The sequence below is a fragment of the Bombina bombina genome, chromosome 6 (assembly GCF_027579735.1).
Source record: "Bombina bombina isolate aBomBom1 chromosome 6, aBomBom1.pri, whole genome shotgun sequence".
Lineage (NCBI taxonomy): Eukaryota > Metazoa > Chordata > Amphibia > Anura > Bombinatoridae > Bombina > Bombina bombina.
The window spans coordinates 253,142,078-253,155,400 of record NC_069504.1 but is presented as its reverse complement, the minus strand read 5'-3'; the positions used below and the strand labels follow the sequence as shown (position 1 = coordinate 253,155,400).

General features: G+C 38.2%; 1 protein-coding gene across 3 annotated transcripts in view; it reads right to left on the bottom strand.

Annotated features, from left to right (window-relative positions):
- ZFC3H1 (zinc finger C3H1-type containing) overlaps positions 1 to 13,323 on the bottom strand; it is a 635,174-nt gene that overhangs the window by 406,145 nt on the left and 215,706 nt on the right. For all 3 annotated transcript variants that reach the window (XM_053716781.1, XM_053716782.1, XM_053716783.1), the window contains 2 exons: positions 1,586 to 1,760; positions 1,321 to 1,452 (listed from right to left, as the gene is read on the bottom strand). In XM_053716781.1, coding sequence (XP_053572756.1) covers positions 1,321 to 1,452; positions 1,586 to 1,760 — 307 coding nt within the window. The remainder of the gene's footprint in view (positions 1 to 1,320; positions 1,453 to 1,585; positions 1,761 to 13,323) is intronic.

Genomic DNA, 13,323 nt, shown 5'->3' with positions numbered 1-13,323 from the left:
TTGCCTGTACAACGGCAAAGAGAATGACTGGAGTAGGCGGAGCCTAGGAGGGATCATGTGACCAGCTTTGCTGGGCTCTTTGCCATTTCCTGTTGGGGAAGAGAATATCCCACAAGTAAGGATGACGCCGTGGACCGGACACACCTATGTTGGAGAAACACAAACATCTAAGTTACTGAGAAACTGAAAGGAACACAGAAAATCAAAAAGGACAGGTGTCAAAATAATCTAATTTAACAGCAAGCATACTTCTAGCATCAATTTTGCTTCATTATCTTGGTATTCTTTATTGAAGGAACAGCAATGCACTACTGGGAGCTAGCTACATCAGTAAGTCAATAACAGAGTTTTATATGTGCAGCCACAAATCAGCAGCTAGCTCACAGCTCCTGAGTCTACCTAAGAATCATTTTCAACAAAGGACACCAATTGACCGAAGCAAATAGCTAGAAATAAATTGAAAAGTTGTTTAAAATTGTATAAAGAATTGGGTTTCATGTCACTAAGTGTGGTGAAAATAAAAGCAGGAGAGGATTCTAGACAACTGGTTTTATATCAAAACAATAAGAATCTATACATGCCCAATACGATCTTTATTGGTGCAATATTATTGTTAAAGTTATTACACATAACTGATTGACCTTTTAGCACAGATCCAGAAAAATTATTTAATTTAAAGAGACAGTGTAAAAACAGAATGCTCTAATTGATAAGAGCATATAAAAGTGTTACACTGCTCACCACCAGCAGTTCTCTGCAGCTACCAAGCTGGAATTTATAAATGTGTTTAACCCCATTGCAGCCATTGAATACAGACTTCCACAGTGATTAATGCAAAAAATACACACAATAATAAACCAGAGCATGTAATTGTTTCACCCTATTGTACCTTTAACTACCCAAGAGTAGCAATGAAATAGCTAAGCCCTGCCTAGAAAGGAAAATCCTTTGTTTAGGTATACTAGTTCACTTTCTGAAGTTAGTAGCAGTTTAGGCTGAGAAGATTCACATGAGCTAAGTTTTGTAACAGCATTAAATGGCATCACTATTTCCTGCTATGAAGCGTTTCAGACAGCTAGTTAGATATCTTTTCAACAAAGAATATAATGGGAATGATGCAAATTTGATAATAGAAGCAAACAAACCTTTTTTTAAATTGTATGTTCAGTCTGGATCATAAATTTATGGATGTCATACACCTTTTTTTTTTTTTTAATTTTTGCATATTTAAACTAAGTAAATGGTGCAGCAGTTAATCAGATCCCCCCCCCCCAGAGTAAAATGTTTTGGGGGGGGGGGGGGAAATTTAGGTGAACTTACAATAACACTGTTGTCATCCAGCTTTCGTTTTCCAAGTTCTCGACTAGCCAATGCTTTGGCACGAGCAAATTCTTCACCATATTTTAGTGTAAGCTTTCTTTTTTCCTGTACTCTATGTTCAACTTTGGTAATCTGATTAAAAATAAAAGATTAGTTATACATTTACCAAATTCTTTAAATGCAAAACACAAGTATAACAGAAAACAATTACAGTTTTAGTTTCATATCTAGAGATATCAATACTACTGTCTGATAAATAGCGCACCTGTTCCTGCAGCTTCTTTAGAAACCCTTTATTTGCACTGAGTAATTTTTCAGTTGCTTGCAGCTGCTCTGAGAGTCTGGCAAGTTTCAGCTCCGCTGTTTTGATGGATTCTTTTTTCTTTGCTTCTTGTTGCAGAAGATGTTTCAAGATTGTCTCGTCCTTTACAAGTAACATTCTGTGTAAAGAGATTCAATTATGTTATTCTGTTTTTAGAACTTGGATAAGTACATGAAGTGTCAAAAGTAATAATTTAAAGCATTTCAAATATATGGCCACAATTAAAACTTGTTGGGCTGATGACCAAGTTTTAGATTTTTTTTTCAAAAATAACTTTCATAAATATAAAAATCTTTTTGGTAGATTTTAAGGGTGTCTATGCTTGAGCATGTACCCCATGCCTACATACACATAAAAACATACAATGGACCCACCCAAAGAGGAGCAAGGTGTGGAGGAATTACATCACCCAATAACCTATGTCAAAATGACATGATTTATAAGGAAGCTATTCAAAGGAACTCAAAACTATGTATGCCCTATGTATGTTCTCTTAAAATGTGTAAAGGCAGAAAATGTAGCTCTTACCCCATAATATTAACAGGAATTAACCAGACATAACTGGTGATGTGCACACCTTCGTCAAGGTTAACAGGAAACACCAAACCATATTTATATAGATATTTAAAAGTGGAAAGATGGGGAAACTGCCAAATGATCTAATGTATCATAATAAAAACCTCCAGGTATTGCTAACTGAATTTGCCAACTGCTTCAAGTCAGGAGGTTGTAAATTCTGAATGAATTTAATTTGCCTGTGCCTATCTAAACTTTTCTCCATCCCATAGGACAAGGATGGGGAAACTTGGCACTCCTGATGTTTCAGAACTACATTACCCATGACGCTTAAGCACTCTGAAGACCAGTTGAGCATCATGGGAAATGAAGTTTTGAAACATCTGGAGGGCCAAGGTTCCCCATCCCTGCCATAGGACATTTCAAACAAGACATTTCCATAAAAAAGAAGATACCGGGGGGGCAGCACCGACTGCAGAGAGCACCAGACATGTTTTATTTGAGCTCCTGACTCCTAGATATAATTATATGATTTTTGCTATCTATAAGGAGCTTAAATCCTTGTTTTACTATGCCAAGACTCAACTACTATATATTGTACTACCAAAGAACCCAGAGATAAGCTGGTAGCTGTGTGTTGAGTAGATATTTTTCCTGAAGCTGCGCCACGTGGGCTTTTTCAGGTTTTTTATTTCCTAAAGGGCCCGGCTGGTATGGAGGCCCTAGATCTATGGGAACGAAACACCCAGCATCTACTAAAGAGGCATTATCAAAGCCTGAAAGAGGACCTACTCCTTATAATCTCAGCCTGCACAATACTGCCGGATTGTTTATCTGCCGACACTGACCCGGTGCAACATGGCAGGACCTACGCCACTCCTGTGTTCAGACCCCAAGAAAAGATAGAGACACCCGCTAGTGGACCTCCTTCACCCTCCCAAGTCTCGGACTTGTTCACGGAGGTGCATAGGCAGCTGGAACTGGAGGCTGTAGTGGCGTCGCATTTTAATGGAGCGAGCACACAGGATGACATGCTACCTAATGAGCCACCGACTCTACAAGATATCTCAGCTTGGCCCCAAAGTAGATGTCGCATTACCCGAGATCAACCTTCACGCTGTTTCTTTTTTGGCAGACACCCAGGAAGGAACACTTGATACCCATGCATATCGCAGCACCATAGCTACAGCACAGAAGGCTGTCGACCAGATTGTTGAAACACAGAAAATGCCAGGGAGCTCTCGGCATTATCACTGGGCACGCAAAAGTCAAGGATTTCTTGAGCCTACTCTCAGCAATTATTCACACAACTACGTTACTAGAATTAGGAGAGCTGGGATCGGGTAATGTAATGTCTGTTTAGCTTGCGCCCGTACACATGGCAGTCAGGATGATACTTATATATATTCATGAGTAGGCATGTTCTGACGATGACTACTAACTATTAAATTTAATAAGAGAATATATAAATATGCCGCTTTGTGATGGATCTGAAGTCTCACTGAAAGTCCCGGACAGTGCCTGTTCAACGCTGAGCTGGGGCTATTTCATTGCATAAGCGCACCATTGTCATATTTGCAGACCCTCCTGAGCCACAAACTCTTATTACCAAAATTATTGTATTGATTTTTCTTCCCAGTTGGACTATCTATATCACAGTGAGCTTTATATGATAGTTAACAATGTTTACTGTTTTATATGTTTAAACCTAGTGCATTGGGTTCCTAATATTTACTACAGTGTTAAAGATCTCATTTGGGTTGGGGACTCATTCTCCCTCTATTATTTCAGAACGCAGGTTGTAAAGCAGTTGCCTAACATGCTTCTTCCAGAATACCTACTCTTATGGCTGTAGGTAAGGCTCTGCTCTTAATAGCACCTTTCCATATAGGCAGCTTGTACTTTAACATTGTTGTAAGGGATGATTATCTAGTCATCTAATAATTCATATATGCTAGGGGAGTCAGTCAGTTACACTTTGCCCTAGTATCACTAGACTATTCTACAAGCCATAACTTTATACGTTGCATGTTTACACTACAGTGTTATTATTTTATATATTGATGTCATATATGGCTCATATGTTAATTTCAAGTTCTCCATAAATTATAATTTCCTGAGTGGAGAGTGGTTATCTGGCTAGTATTAGCACTCATAATTCATATGGCTTATTAGCACATAACAGGTTTAGTTATTTTTCTTAATATTTCATGCTTGCTGAAGACTCACCACTAGGTATATTTGTATTGTGATATGATTCTTTTGCAGCTTAAGGAGCTCATAGGGCTATGTCTGTTTTACACATTTGCTCCTTTTATCTTGACATTGTACATATATTTACCATTGTCATATTTGCAAACCCTCTTGAGTCACAAACTCTTATTACCAAAATTATTGTATTGATTTTTCCTCCCAGTTGGATTATCTATATCACAGTGAGCTTTATATGATAGTTGACAATGTTTACTGTTTTATATGTTTAAACCTAGTGCATTGGGTTCCTAATATTTACTACAGTGTTATAAAGATCTCATTTGGGTTGGGGACTCATTCTCCCTCTATTATTTCAGCACACAGGTTGTGAAGCAGTTGCATAACATGCTTCTTCCAGAATACCAACTCATATGGCTGCAGATAAGGCTCTGCTCTTAATAACACCTCTCCATATAGGCAGCTTGTACTTCTACATTGTTGTAAGGGATGATTATCTAATGTGCATCAAGTCATCTAATATTTCATATATGCTAGGGGAGTCAGTCGGTTACACTTTGCCCTAGTATCAGTAGACTATTCTATAAGCCATAACTTTATACGTTGCATGTTGTTTACACAACAGTGTTATTATTTTATATATTGATGTCATATATGGCTCATATGTTAATTTCAAGTTCTCCATAAATTATTTCCTACGTGGAGAGTGGTTATCTGGCTAGTTTTAGCACTCAAAATTCATATGGCTTATTAGCACATAACAGGTTTAGTTATTTTTCTTAATATTTCATGCTTGCTGAGGACTCACCATTAGGTATATTTGTATTCTGATATGCTTCTTTTGCAGCTTGAGGAGCCCATGGGGCCATGTCTGTTTTACATATTTGCCCATTTAATCTTGACATTGTAAATATATTCATGCTTTGCTGACTTAATGGTAATAGCTACACTTCCTGATTCTACTCTAGTAGCCCTACCTCTCTGCATCTGCTTAGCCCTGCATTATATTCATGAGATAACTTAGATATAGGCTTAACATCACATTTTACTATACCTACAGTACTAACTTGTAAAAGGATGCAGATGTATGGTACAGTTAACCTGTTTTTGTTGTTATGTCCTATGTGGCTATTTCAAGAAAAGTTTTAAGTGTATCTCTTCAAATCCACTCTGTCATTGTAACTTATTCCTACATGTCATATGTATTCCCTTCTCTGTGCAAGTCACTAATTTCTCCATTATCGTAACGTAGTTGTGTGAATAGTTGCTGAGAGTAGGCTCAAGAAATCCTTGACTTTTGCGTGCCCAGACAGCTAAACAGACATTACATTACCCGATCCCAGCTCTCCTAATTCTAGTAACGTAGTAGTGTGAATAGTTGCTGAGAGTAGGCTCAAGAAATCCTTGACTTTTGCATGCCCAGTGATAATGCAGAGAGCTCCCTGGCATTTTCTGTGTTTCAACAATCTGGTCGACAGCCTTCCGTGCTGTAGCTATGGTGCTGCGATATGCATGGGTATCAAGTGTTCCTTCCTGGGTGTCTGCCGAAAAAGAAACAGCGTGAAGGTTGATCTCGGGTAATATAACCGTTTTGATAAGATTGATCTCGGGTATATAACCGTTTTGATAAGATTGGCTCCCCTCCCCCCTTTTTTACTTCCATATATTTTAAAGCGGCTCTTTGCCCGCTGTCTATCCACCCTTCCCCTATATATTTTCATCATAGAGGCCAGATGAGGCCCTCTTAGAGACTACCATGCTTGCATCATCTTTTTGACCATTGGATCCATAAGTGGTCCGCCCAGTAGTCCCCCAATAAGCTCTTATCATAAAACGGAGATTCCGAAGCTCATGTCACTTCGTATTTCAATCTTCTATGTCAATATATCCTATACTTGTATTTTCTTTTTGAAGTTCACAACTGTATTTCTTGTGACTATCACCTACTGCTGTATTGTTCGAAAATCCTCAATAAAAAAATAAAAAAAAAAAAAAAAAAAAAAAAGATACCCAAACGTAAAATGACACATTACATCTTCCCTAAATAACCATGCAAATTAATATATATTTTTAAACTTCTCGCATGAGAACATACTTATCTCATTTAATTGTAAGGCTCTACTGAGCTTCCTTAAAGGGACACTCAAGTCAAAATTAAACTTCATTATTCTGATAGAGCATGCAAATTTAAACAACTTTCCAATTTACTTCCATTAACAAAATGTGCAGTCTTTTTATATTTACACTTTTTGAGTCCCCAACTCCTACTGAGCATGTGCAAGAATTCTCAGCATATACGTATATTCATTTGTGATTGGCTGATGACTGTCACATGATATAGGGGGAGTGGAAATAGACATAACTTTGCAATTTATTTTGCAATTTATTTTAGTTCAGACTAAGTGCTATTGCATCGTCTTCTTATCATGCATTTGTTGATTATGCAAATCTACTGTATTGACTGGTCCTTTAAGAAATGGAGCTCATCTTCTCTATATATAGCCTAATGTAACATACATATCTTAAACTGTTCATGTTACACAGACAGTTAAATCATTTTCAAATAAAGGAGTCTAATCCCCACCAAGAGGGTGCATGTGTTGAATTACTCTGCATCCCCATTCATGTAGCCTACCAATTTTCTTTTAATCACTGACAAGCCTTGCTGTGTCACTAGTAGATCAATTAGTTTTCACTGTAGTCTATTATAGTGTAAAAACAGCACAATCTTGTTTTGCACCAAGAATTACTGACATGTAAAATCACAAACGTGTGAAAGTTAGAAATTAAACACTTTAATTGTGAAAATATCCAAAAACATAATTTATGTAAGAACTTACCTGATAAATTCATTTCTTTCATATTAGCAAGAGTCCATGAGCTAGTGACGTATGGGATATACATTCCTACCAGGAGGGGCAAAGTTTCCCAAACCTCAAAATGCCTATAAATACACCCCTCACCACACCCACAAATCAGTTTAACGAATAGCCAAGAAGTGGGGTGATAAGAAAATAGTGCGAAGCATAAATATAAGGAATTTGAATAATTGTGCTTATACAAAAAAATCATAATCACCACAAAAAAGGGTGGGCCTCATGGACTCTTGCTAATATGAAAGAAATGAATTTATCAGGTAAGTTCTTACATAAATTATGTTTTCTTTCATGTAATTAGCAAGAGTCCATGAGCTAGTGACGTATGGGATAATGACTACCCAAGATGTGGATCTTCCACGCAAGAGTCACTAGAGAGGGAGGGATAAAATAAAGACAGACAATTCCGCTGAAAAAAATCCACACCCAAAAATAAAGTTTAAATCTTATAAAGAAAAAAACTGAAAATATAAGCAGAAGATTCAAACTGAAACAGCTGCCTGAAGTACTTTTCTACCAAAAACAGCTTCAGAAGAAGAAAACACATCAAAATGGTAGAATTTAGTAAAAGTATGCAAAGAAGACCAAGTTGCTGCTTTGCAAATCTGATCAACCGAAGCTTCATTCCTAAACGCCCAGGAAGTAGAAACTGACCTAGTAGAATGAGCTGTAATCCTTTGAGGCGGAGTTTTACCCGACTCGACATAAGCATGATGAATTAAAGATTTCAACCAAGATGCCAAAGAAATGGCAGAGGCCTTCTGACCTTTCCTAGAACCGGAAAAGATAACAAATAGACTAGAAGTCTTTCTGAAATTCTTAGTAGCTTCAACATATTTCAAAGCTCTAACTACATCCAAAGAATGCAATGATTTCTCCTTAGAATTCTTAGGGTTAGGACATAATGAAGGAACCACAATTTATCTACTAATGTTGTTAGAATTCACAACCTTAGGTAAAAATTTAAAAGAAGTTCGCAACACCGCCTTATCCTGATGAAAAATCAGAAAAGGAGACTCACAAGAAAAAGCAGATAGCTCAGAAACTCTTCTAGCAGAAGAGATAGCCAAAAGGAACAACACTTTCCAAGAAAGTAGATTAATGTCCAAAGAATGCATAGGTTCAAATGGAGGAGCCTGTAAAGCCCTCAGAACCAAGAAAGAGCCTCACAAGAAAGAGCAGATAATTCAGAAAATCTTCTGGCAGAAGAGATGGCCAAAAGGAACAAAACTTTCCAAGAAAGTAATTTAATGTCCAATGAATGCATAGGTTCAAACGGAGGAGCTTGAAGAGCCCCCAGAACCAAATTCAAACTCCAAGGAGAAGAAATTGACTTAATGACAGCTTTTATACGAACCAAAGCTTGTACAAAACAATGAATATCAGGAAGATTAGCAATCTTTCTGTGAAAAAGAACAGAAAGAGCAGAGATTTGTCCTTTCAAGGAACTTGCAGACAAACCTTTATCCAAACCATCCTGAAGAAACTGTAAAATTCTCGGAATTCTAAAAGAATGCCAGGAAAAATGATGAGAAAGACACCAAGAAATATAAGTCTTCCAGACTCTATAATATATCTCCCTAGATACGTATTTACGAGCCTGTAACATAGTATTAATCACAGAGTCAGAGAAACCTCTTTGACTAAGAATCAAGCGTTCAATCTCCACACCTTTAAATTTAAGGATTTGAGATCCTGATGGAAAAAAGGACCTTGCGGCAGAAGGTCTGGTCTTAACGGAAGAGTCCACGGTTGGCAAGAGGCCATCCGGACAAGATCCGCATACCAAAACCTGTGAGGCCATGCTGGAGATACCAGCAGAACAAACTAGCATTCCTTCAGAATCTTGGAGATTACTCTTGGAAGAAGAACTAGAGGCGGAAAGATATAGGCAGGATGATACTTCCAAGGAAGTGACAATGCATCCACTGCTTCCGCACGAGGATCCCTGGATCTGGACAGATACCTGGGAAGTTTCTTGTTTAGATGAGAGGCCATCAGATCTATTTCTGGAAGTCCCCACATTTGAACAATCTGAAGAAATACCTCTGGGTGAAGAGACCATTCGCCCGGATGTAACGTTTGGCGACTGAGATAATCCGCTTCCCAATTGTCTATACCTGGGATATGAACCGCAGAAACTAGACAGGAGCTGGATTCCGCCCATACCAGAATTCGAGATACTTCTTTCATAGCCAGAGGACTGTGAGTCCCTCCTTGATGATTGATGTATGCCACAGTTGTGACATTGTCTGTCTGAAAACAAATGAATGATTCTCTCTTTAGAAGAGGCCATGACTGAAGAGCTCTGAAAATTGATCGGTAATCTCACCTCCTGAGATTCCCAAACCCCTTGTGCTGTCAGAGACCCCCACACAGCTCCCCAACCTGTAAGACTTGCATCTGTTGAAATTACAGTCCAGGTCGGAAGAACAAAAGAAGCCCCCTGAACTAAACGATGGTGATCTGTCCACCACGTCAGAGAGTGTCGTACAATCGGTTTTAAAGATATTGAGATATCTTTGTGTAATCCCTGCACCACTGGTTCAGCATACAGAGCTGAAGAGGTCGCATGTGAAAACGAGCAAAGGGGATCGCGTCCGATGCAGCAGTCATAAGACCTAGAATTTCCATGCATAAGGCTACCGAAGGGAATGATTGTGACTGAAGGTTTCAACAAGCTGATATCAATTTTAGACGTCTCTTGTCTGTCAAAGACAGAGTCATGGACACTGAATCTATCTGGAAACCTAAAAAGGTTACCCATGTCTGAGGAATCAATGAACTTTTTGGTAAATTGATCCTCCAACCATGATCTTAAAGAAACAACACAAGTCGATTCGTATGAGATTCTGCTAAATGTGAAGACTGAGCAAGTACCAAGATATCGTCCAAATAAGGAAATATCACAATACCCTGTTCTCTGATTACAGACAGAAGGGCACCGAGAACCTTTGTAAAAATTATTGGAGCTGTTGCTAGGCCAAACGGTAGAGCCACAAACTGGTAATGCTCGTCTAGGAAAGAGAATCTCAGAAACTGATAGTGATCTGGATGAATCGGAATATGCAGATATGCATCCTGTAAATCTATTGTAGACATATAATGCCCTTGCTGAACAAAAGGCAGGATAGTCCTTACAGTTACCATTTTGAATGTTGGTATCCTTACATAACGATTCAATATTTTTAGATCCAGAACTGGTCTGAAGGAATTCTCCTTTGGTACAATGAAGAGATTTGAATAAAACCCCAGCCCCTGTTCCAGAACTGGAACTGGCATAATTACTCCAGCCAACTCTAGATCTGAAACACAATTCAGAAATGCTTGAGCCTTCGCTGGGTTTACTGGGACACGGGAAAGAAAAAATCTCTTTGCAGGTGGTCTTATCTTGAAGCCAATTCTGTACCCTTCTGAAACAATGTTCTGAATCCAAAGATTGTGAACGGAATTGATCCAAATTTCTTTGAAAAAACAATCTGCCCCCTACCAGCTGAGCTGGAATGAGGGCCGCACCTTCATGTGGACTTAGGAGCTGGCTTTGGTTTTCTAAAAGGCTTGGATTTATTCCAGACTGGAGATGGTTTCCAAACTGATACCGCTCCTGAGGATGAAGGATCAGGCTTTTGTTCCTTGTTGTGACGAAAGGAACGAAAACTATTATTAGACCTAAATTTACCTTTAGATTTTTTATCCTGTGGTAAAATAGTTCCTTTCCCTCCAGTAACAGTTGAGATAATAGAATCCAACTGAGAACCAAATAATTTATTACCCTGGAAAGAAAGGGAAAGCAGAGTAGACTTAGAAGACATATCAGCATTCCAAGTTTTAAGCCATAAAGCTCTTCTAGCTAAAATAGCTAGAGACATATACCTGACATCAACTCTAATGATATCAAAGATGGCATCACAAGTAAAATTATTAGCATGTTGAAGAAGATTAATAATGCTATGAGAATTATGATCTGTTACTTGTTGCGCTAAAGCTTCTAACCAAAAAGTTGAAACTGCAGCAACATCCGCTAAAGATATAGCAGGTCTAAGAAGATTACCTGAACACAAGTAAGCTTTTCTTAGAAAGGATTCAATTTTCCTATCTAAAGGATCCTTAAAGGAAGTACCATCTGCAGTAGGAATAGTAGTACGCTTAGCAAGAGTAGAGACAGCCCCATCAACCTTAGGGATTTTGTTCCAAAACTCTAATCTGTCAGATGGCACAGGATATAATTGCTTAAAACGTTTAGAAGGAGTAAATGAATTACCCAAATTATTCCATTCCCTGGAAATTACTTCAGAAATAGCATCAGGGACAGGAAAAACTTCTGGAATAACTACAGGAGATTTAAAAACCTTATCTAAACGTTTAGATTTAGTATCAAGAGGACCAGAATCCTCAATTTCTAATGCAATTAGGACTTCTTTAAGTAAAGAACGAATAAATTTCATTTTAAATAAATATGAAGATTTATCAGCATCAACCTCTGAGACAGAATCCTCTGAACCAGAAGAACCATTATCAGAATCAGAATGATGATGTTCATTTAAAAATTCATCTGAAAAATGAGAAGTTTTAAAAGACTTTTTACGTTTACTAGAAGGAGGAATAACAGACATAGCCTTCTTAATGGATTTAGAAACAAAATCTCTTATGTTATCAGGAACACTCTGAGCATTAGATGTTGACAGAACAGCAACAGGTAATGTAACCGTACTAAAGGAAATATTATCTGCATTAACAAGTTTGTCATGACAATCAGTACAAACAGCTGGAGGAACAGATACCATAAGTTTACAGCAGATACACTTAGCTTTGGTAGATCCAGCACCAGGCAGCGATTTTCCAGAAGTATCTTCTGACTCAGTTGCAACGTGGGACATCTTGCAATATGTAATAGAAAAAACAACATATAAAGCAAAATTGACCAAATTCCTTAAATGACAGTTTCAGGAATGGGAAAAAAATGCCAGTGAACAAGCTTCTAGCAACCAGAAGCAATAAAAAATGAGACTTAAATAATGTGGAGACAATAGTGACGCCCATATTTTTTTAGCGCCAAAAAAAGACGCCCACATTATTTGGCGCCTAAATGCTTTTGGCGCCAAAAATGACGCCACATCCGGAACGCCGACACTTTTGGCGCAAAAAAGCGTCAAAAATGACGCAACTTCCGGCAACACGCATGACGCCGGAAACAGAAATTTTTTTTGCGCCAAAAAAGTCAGCGCCAAGAATGACGCAATAAAATGAAGCATTTTCAGCCCCCGCGAGCCTAACAGCCCACAGGGAAAAAAGTCAAATTTTAAGGTAAGAAAAAATTGATTTATTCATATGCATTATCCCAAATATGAAACTGACTGTCTGAAATAAGGAACGTTGAACATCCTGAGTCAAGGCAAATAAATGTTTGAATACATATATTTAGAACTTTATAAAAAAGTGCCCAACCATAGCTTAGAGCAGAGCTTTCCAAACTTTTTATGTTGGCGACACACTTTTTAGACCTACATCATTTCGCGACACAGTAATTCAGTTGTACTGGCAAACAGGAGGTTAAACTAACTTGTTTTAAGAGATACGGACACATACATAAATGATATAATAACGAAATGTATTTACAAGTAACAGTATGTAAGTGTGCAAGAATTAAAAAAAAGTTTAACACCACCAACGGCTACTTACTATTTTAATGGGATGTATGAGGTTGATGGGATGAACACAATTTCAGAATATTTGGTGGAATATTAGATAAAGACACTCGCATTTCATCATCAAGCATTTTTAAGCTTCCCCTTCCTATCCATATATCAAGAGCAGGAGCAGCAATGCACTACTGGGAGCTAGTTGCAAAAAAAAACCCTCTGACTTCAGCTCAACGTTTAAGCTGCCACCCTCAGAGCTCGGTGAGTCCGATTGACTACTGCCCGCGCTGTAAACACACTGCTGTCCCACTCACTGACTACACATGCAGTCACGAGCAGATTTAGGAAACTACACGTGCAGTCAGGAGCCAATGTGCCGCCAATGGGAAAAGTTTTAGTTCCCACTGAGCTGCGCCAATAGTTTAAGATGATCTGTGTC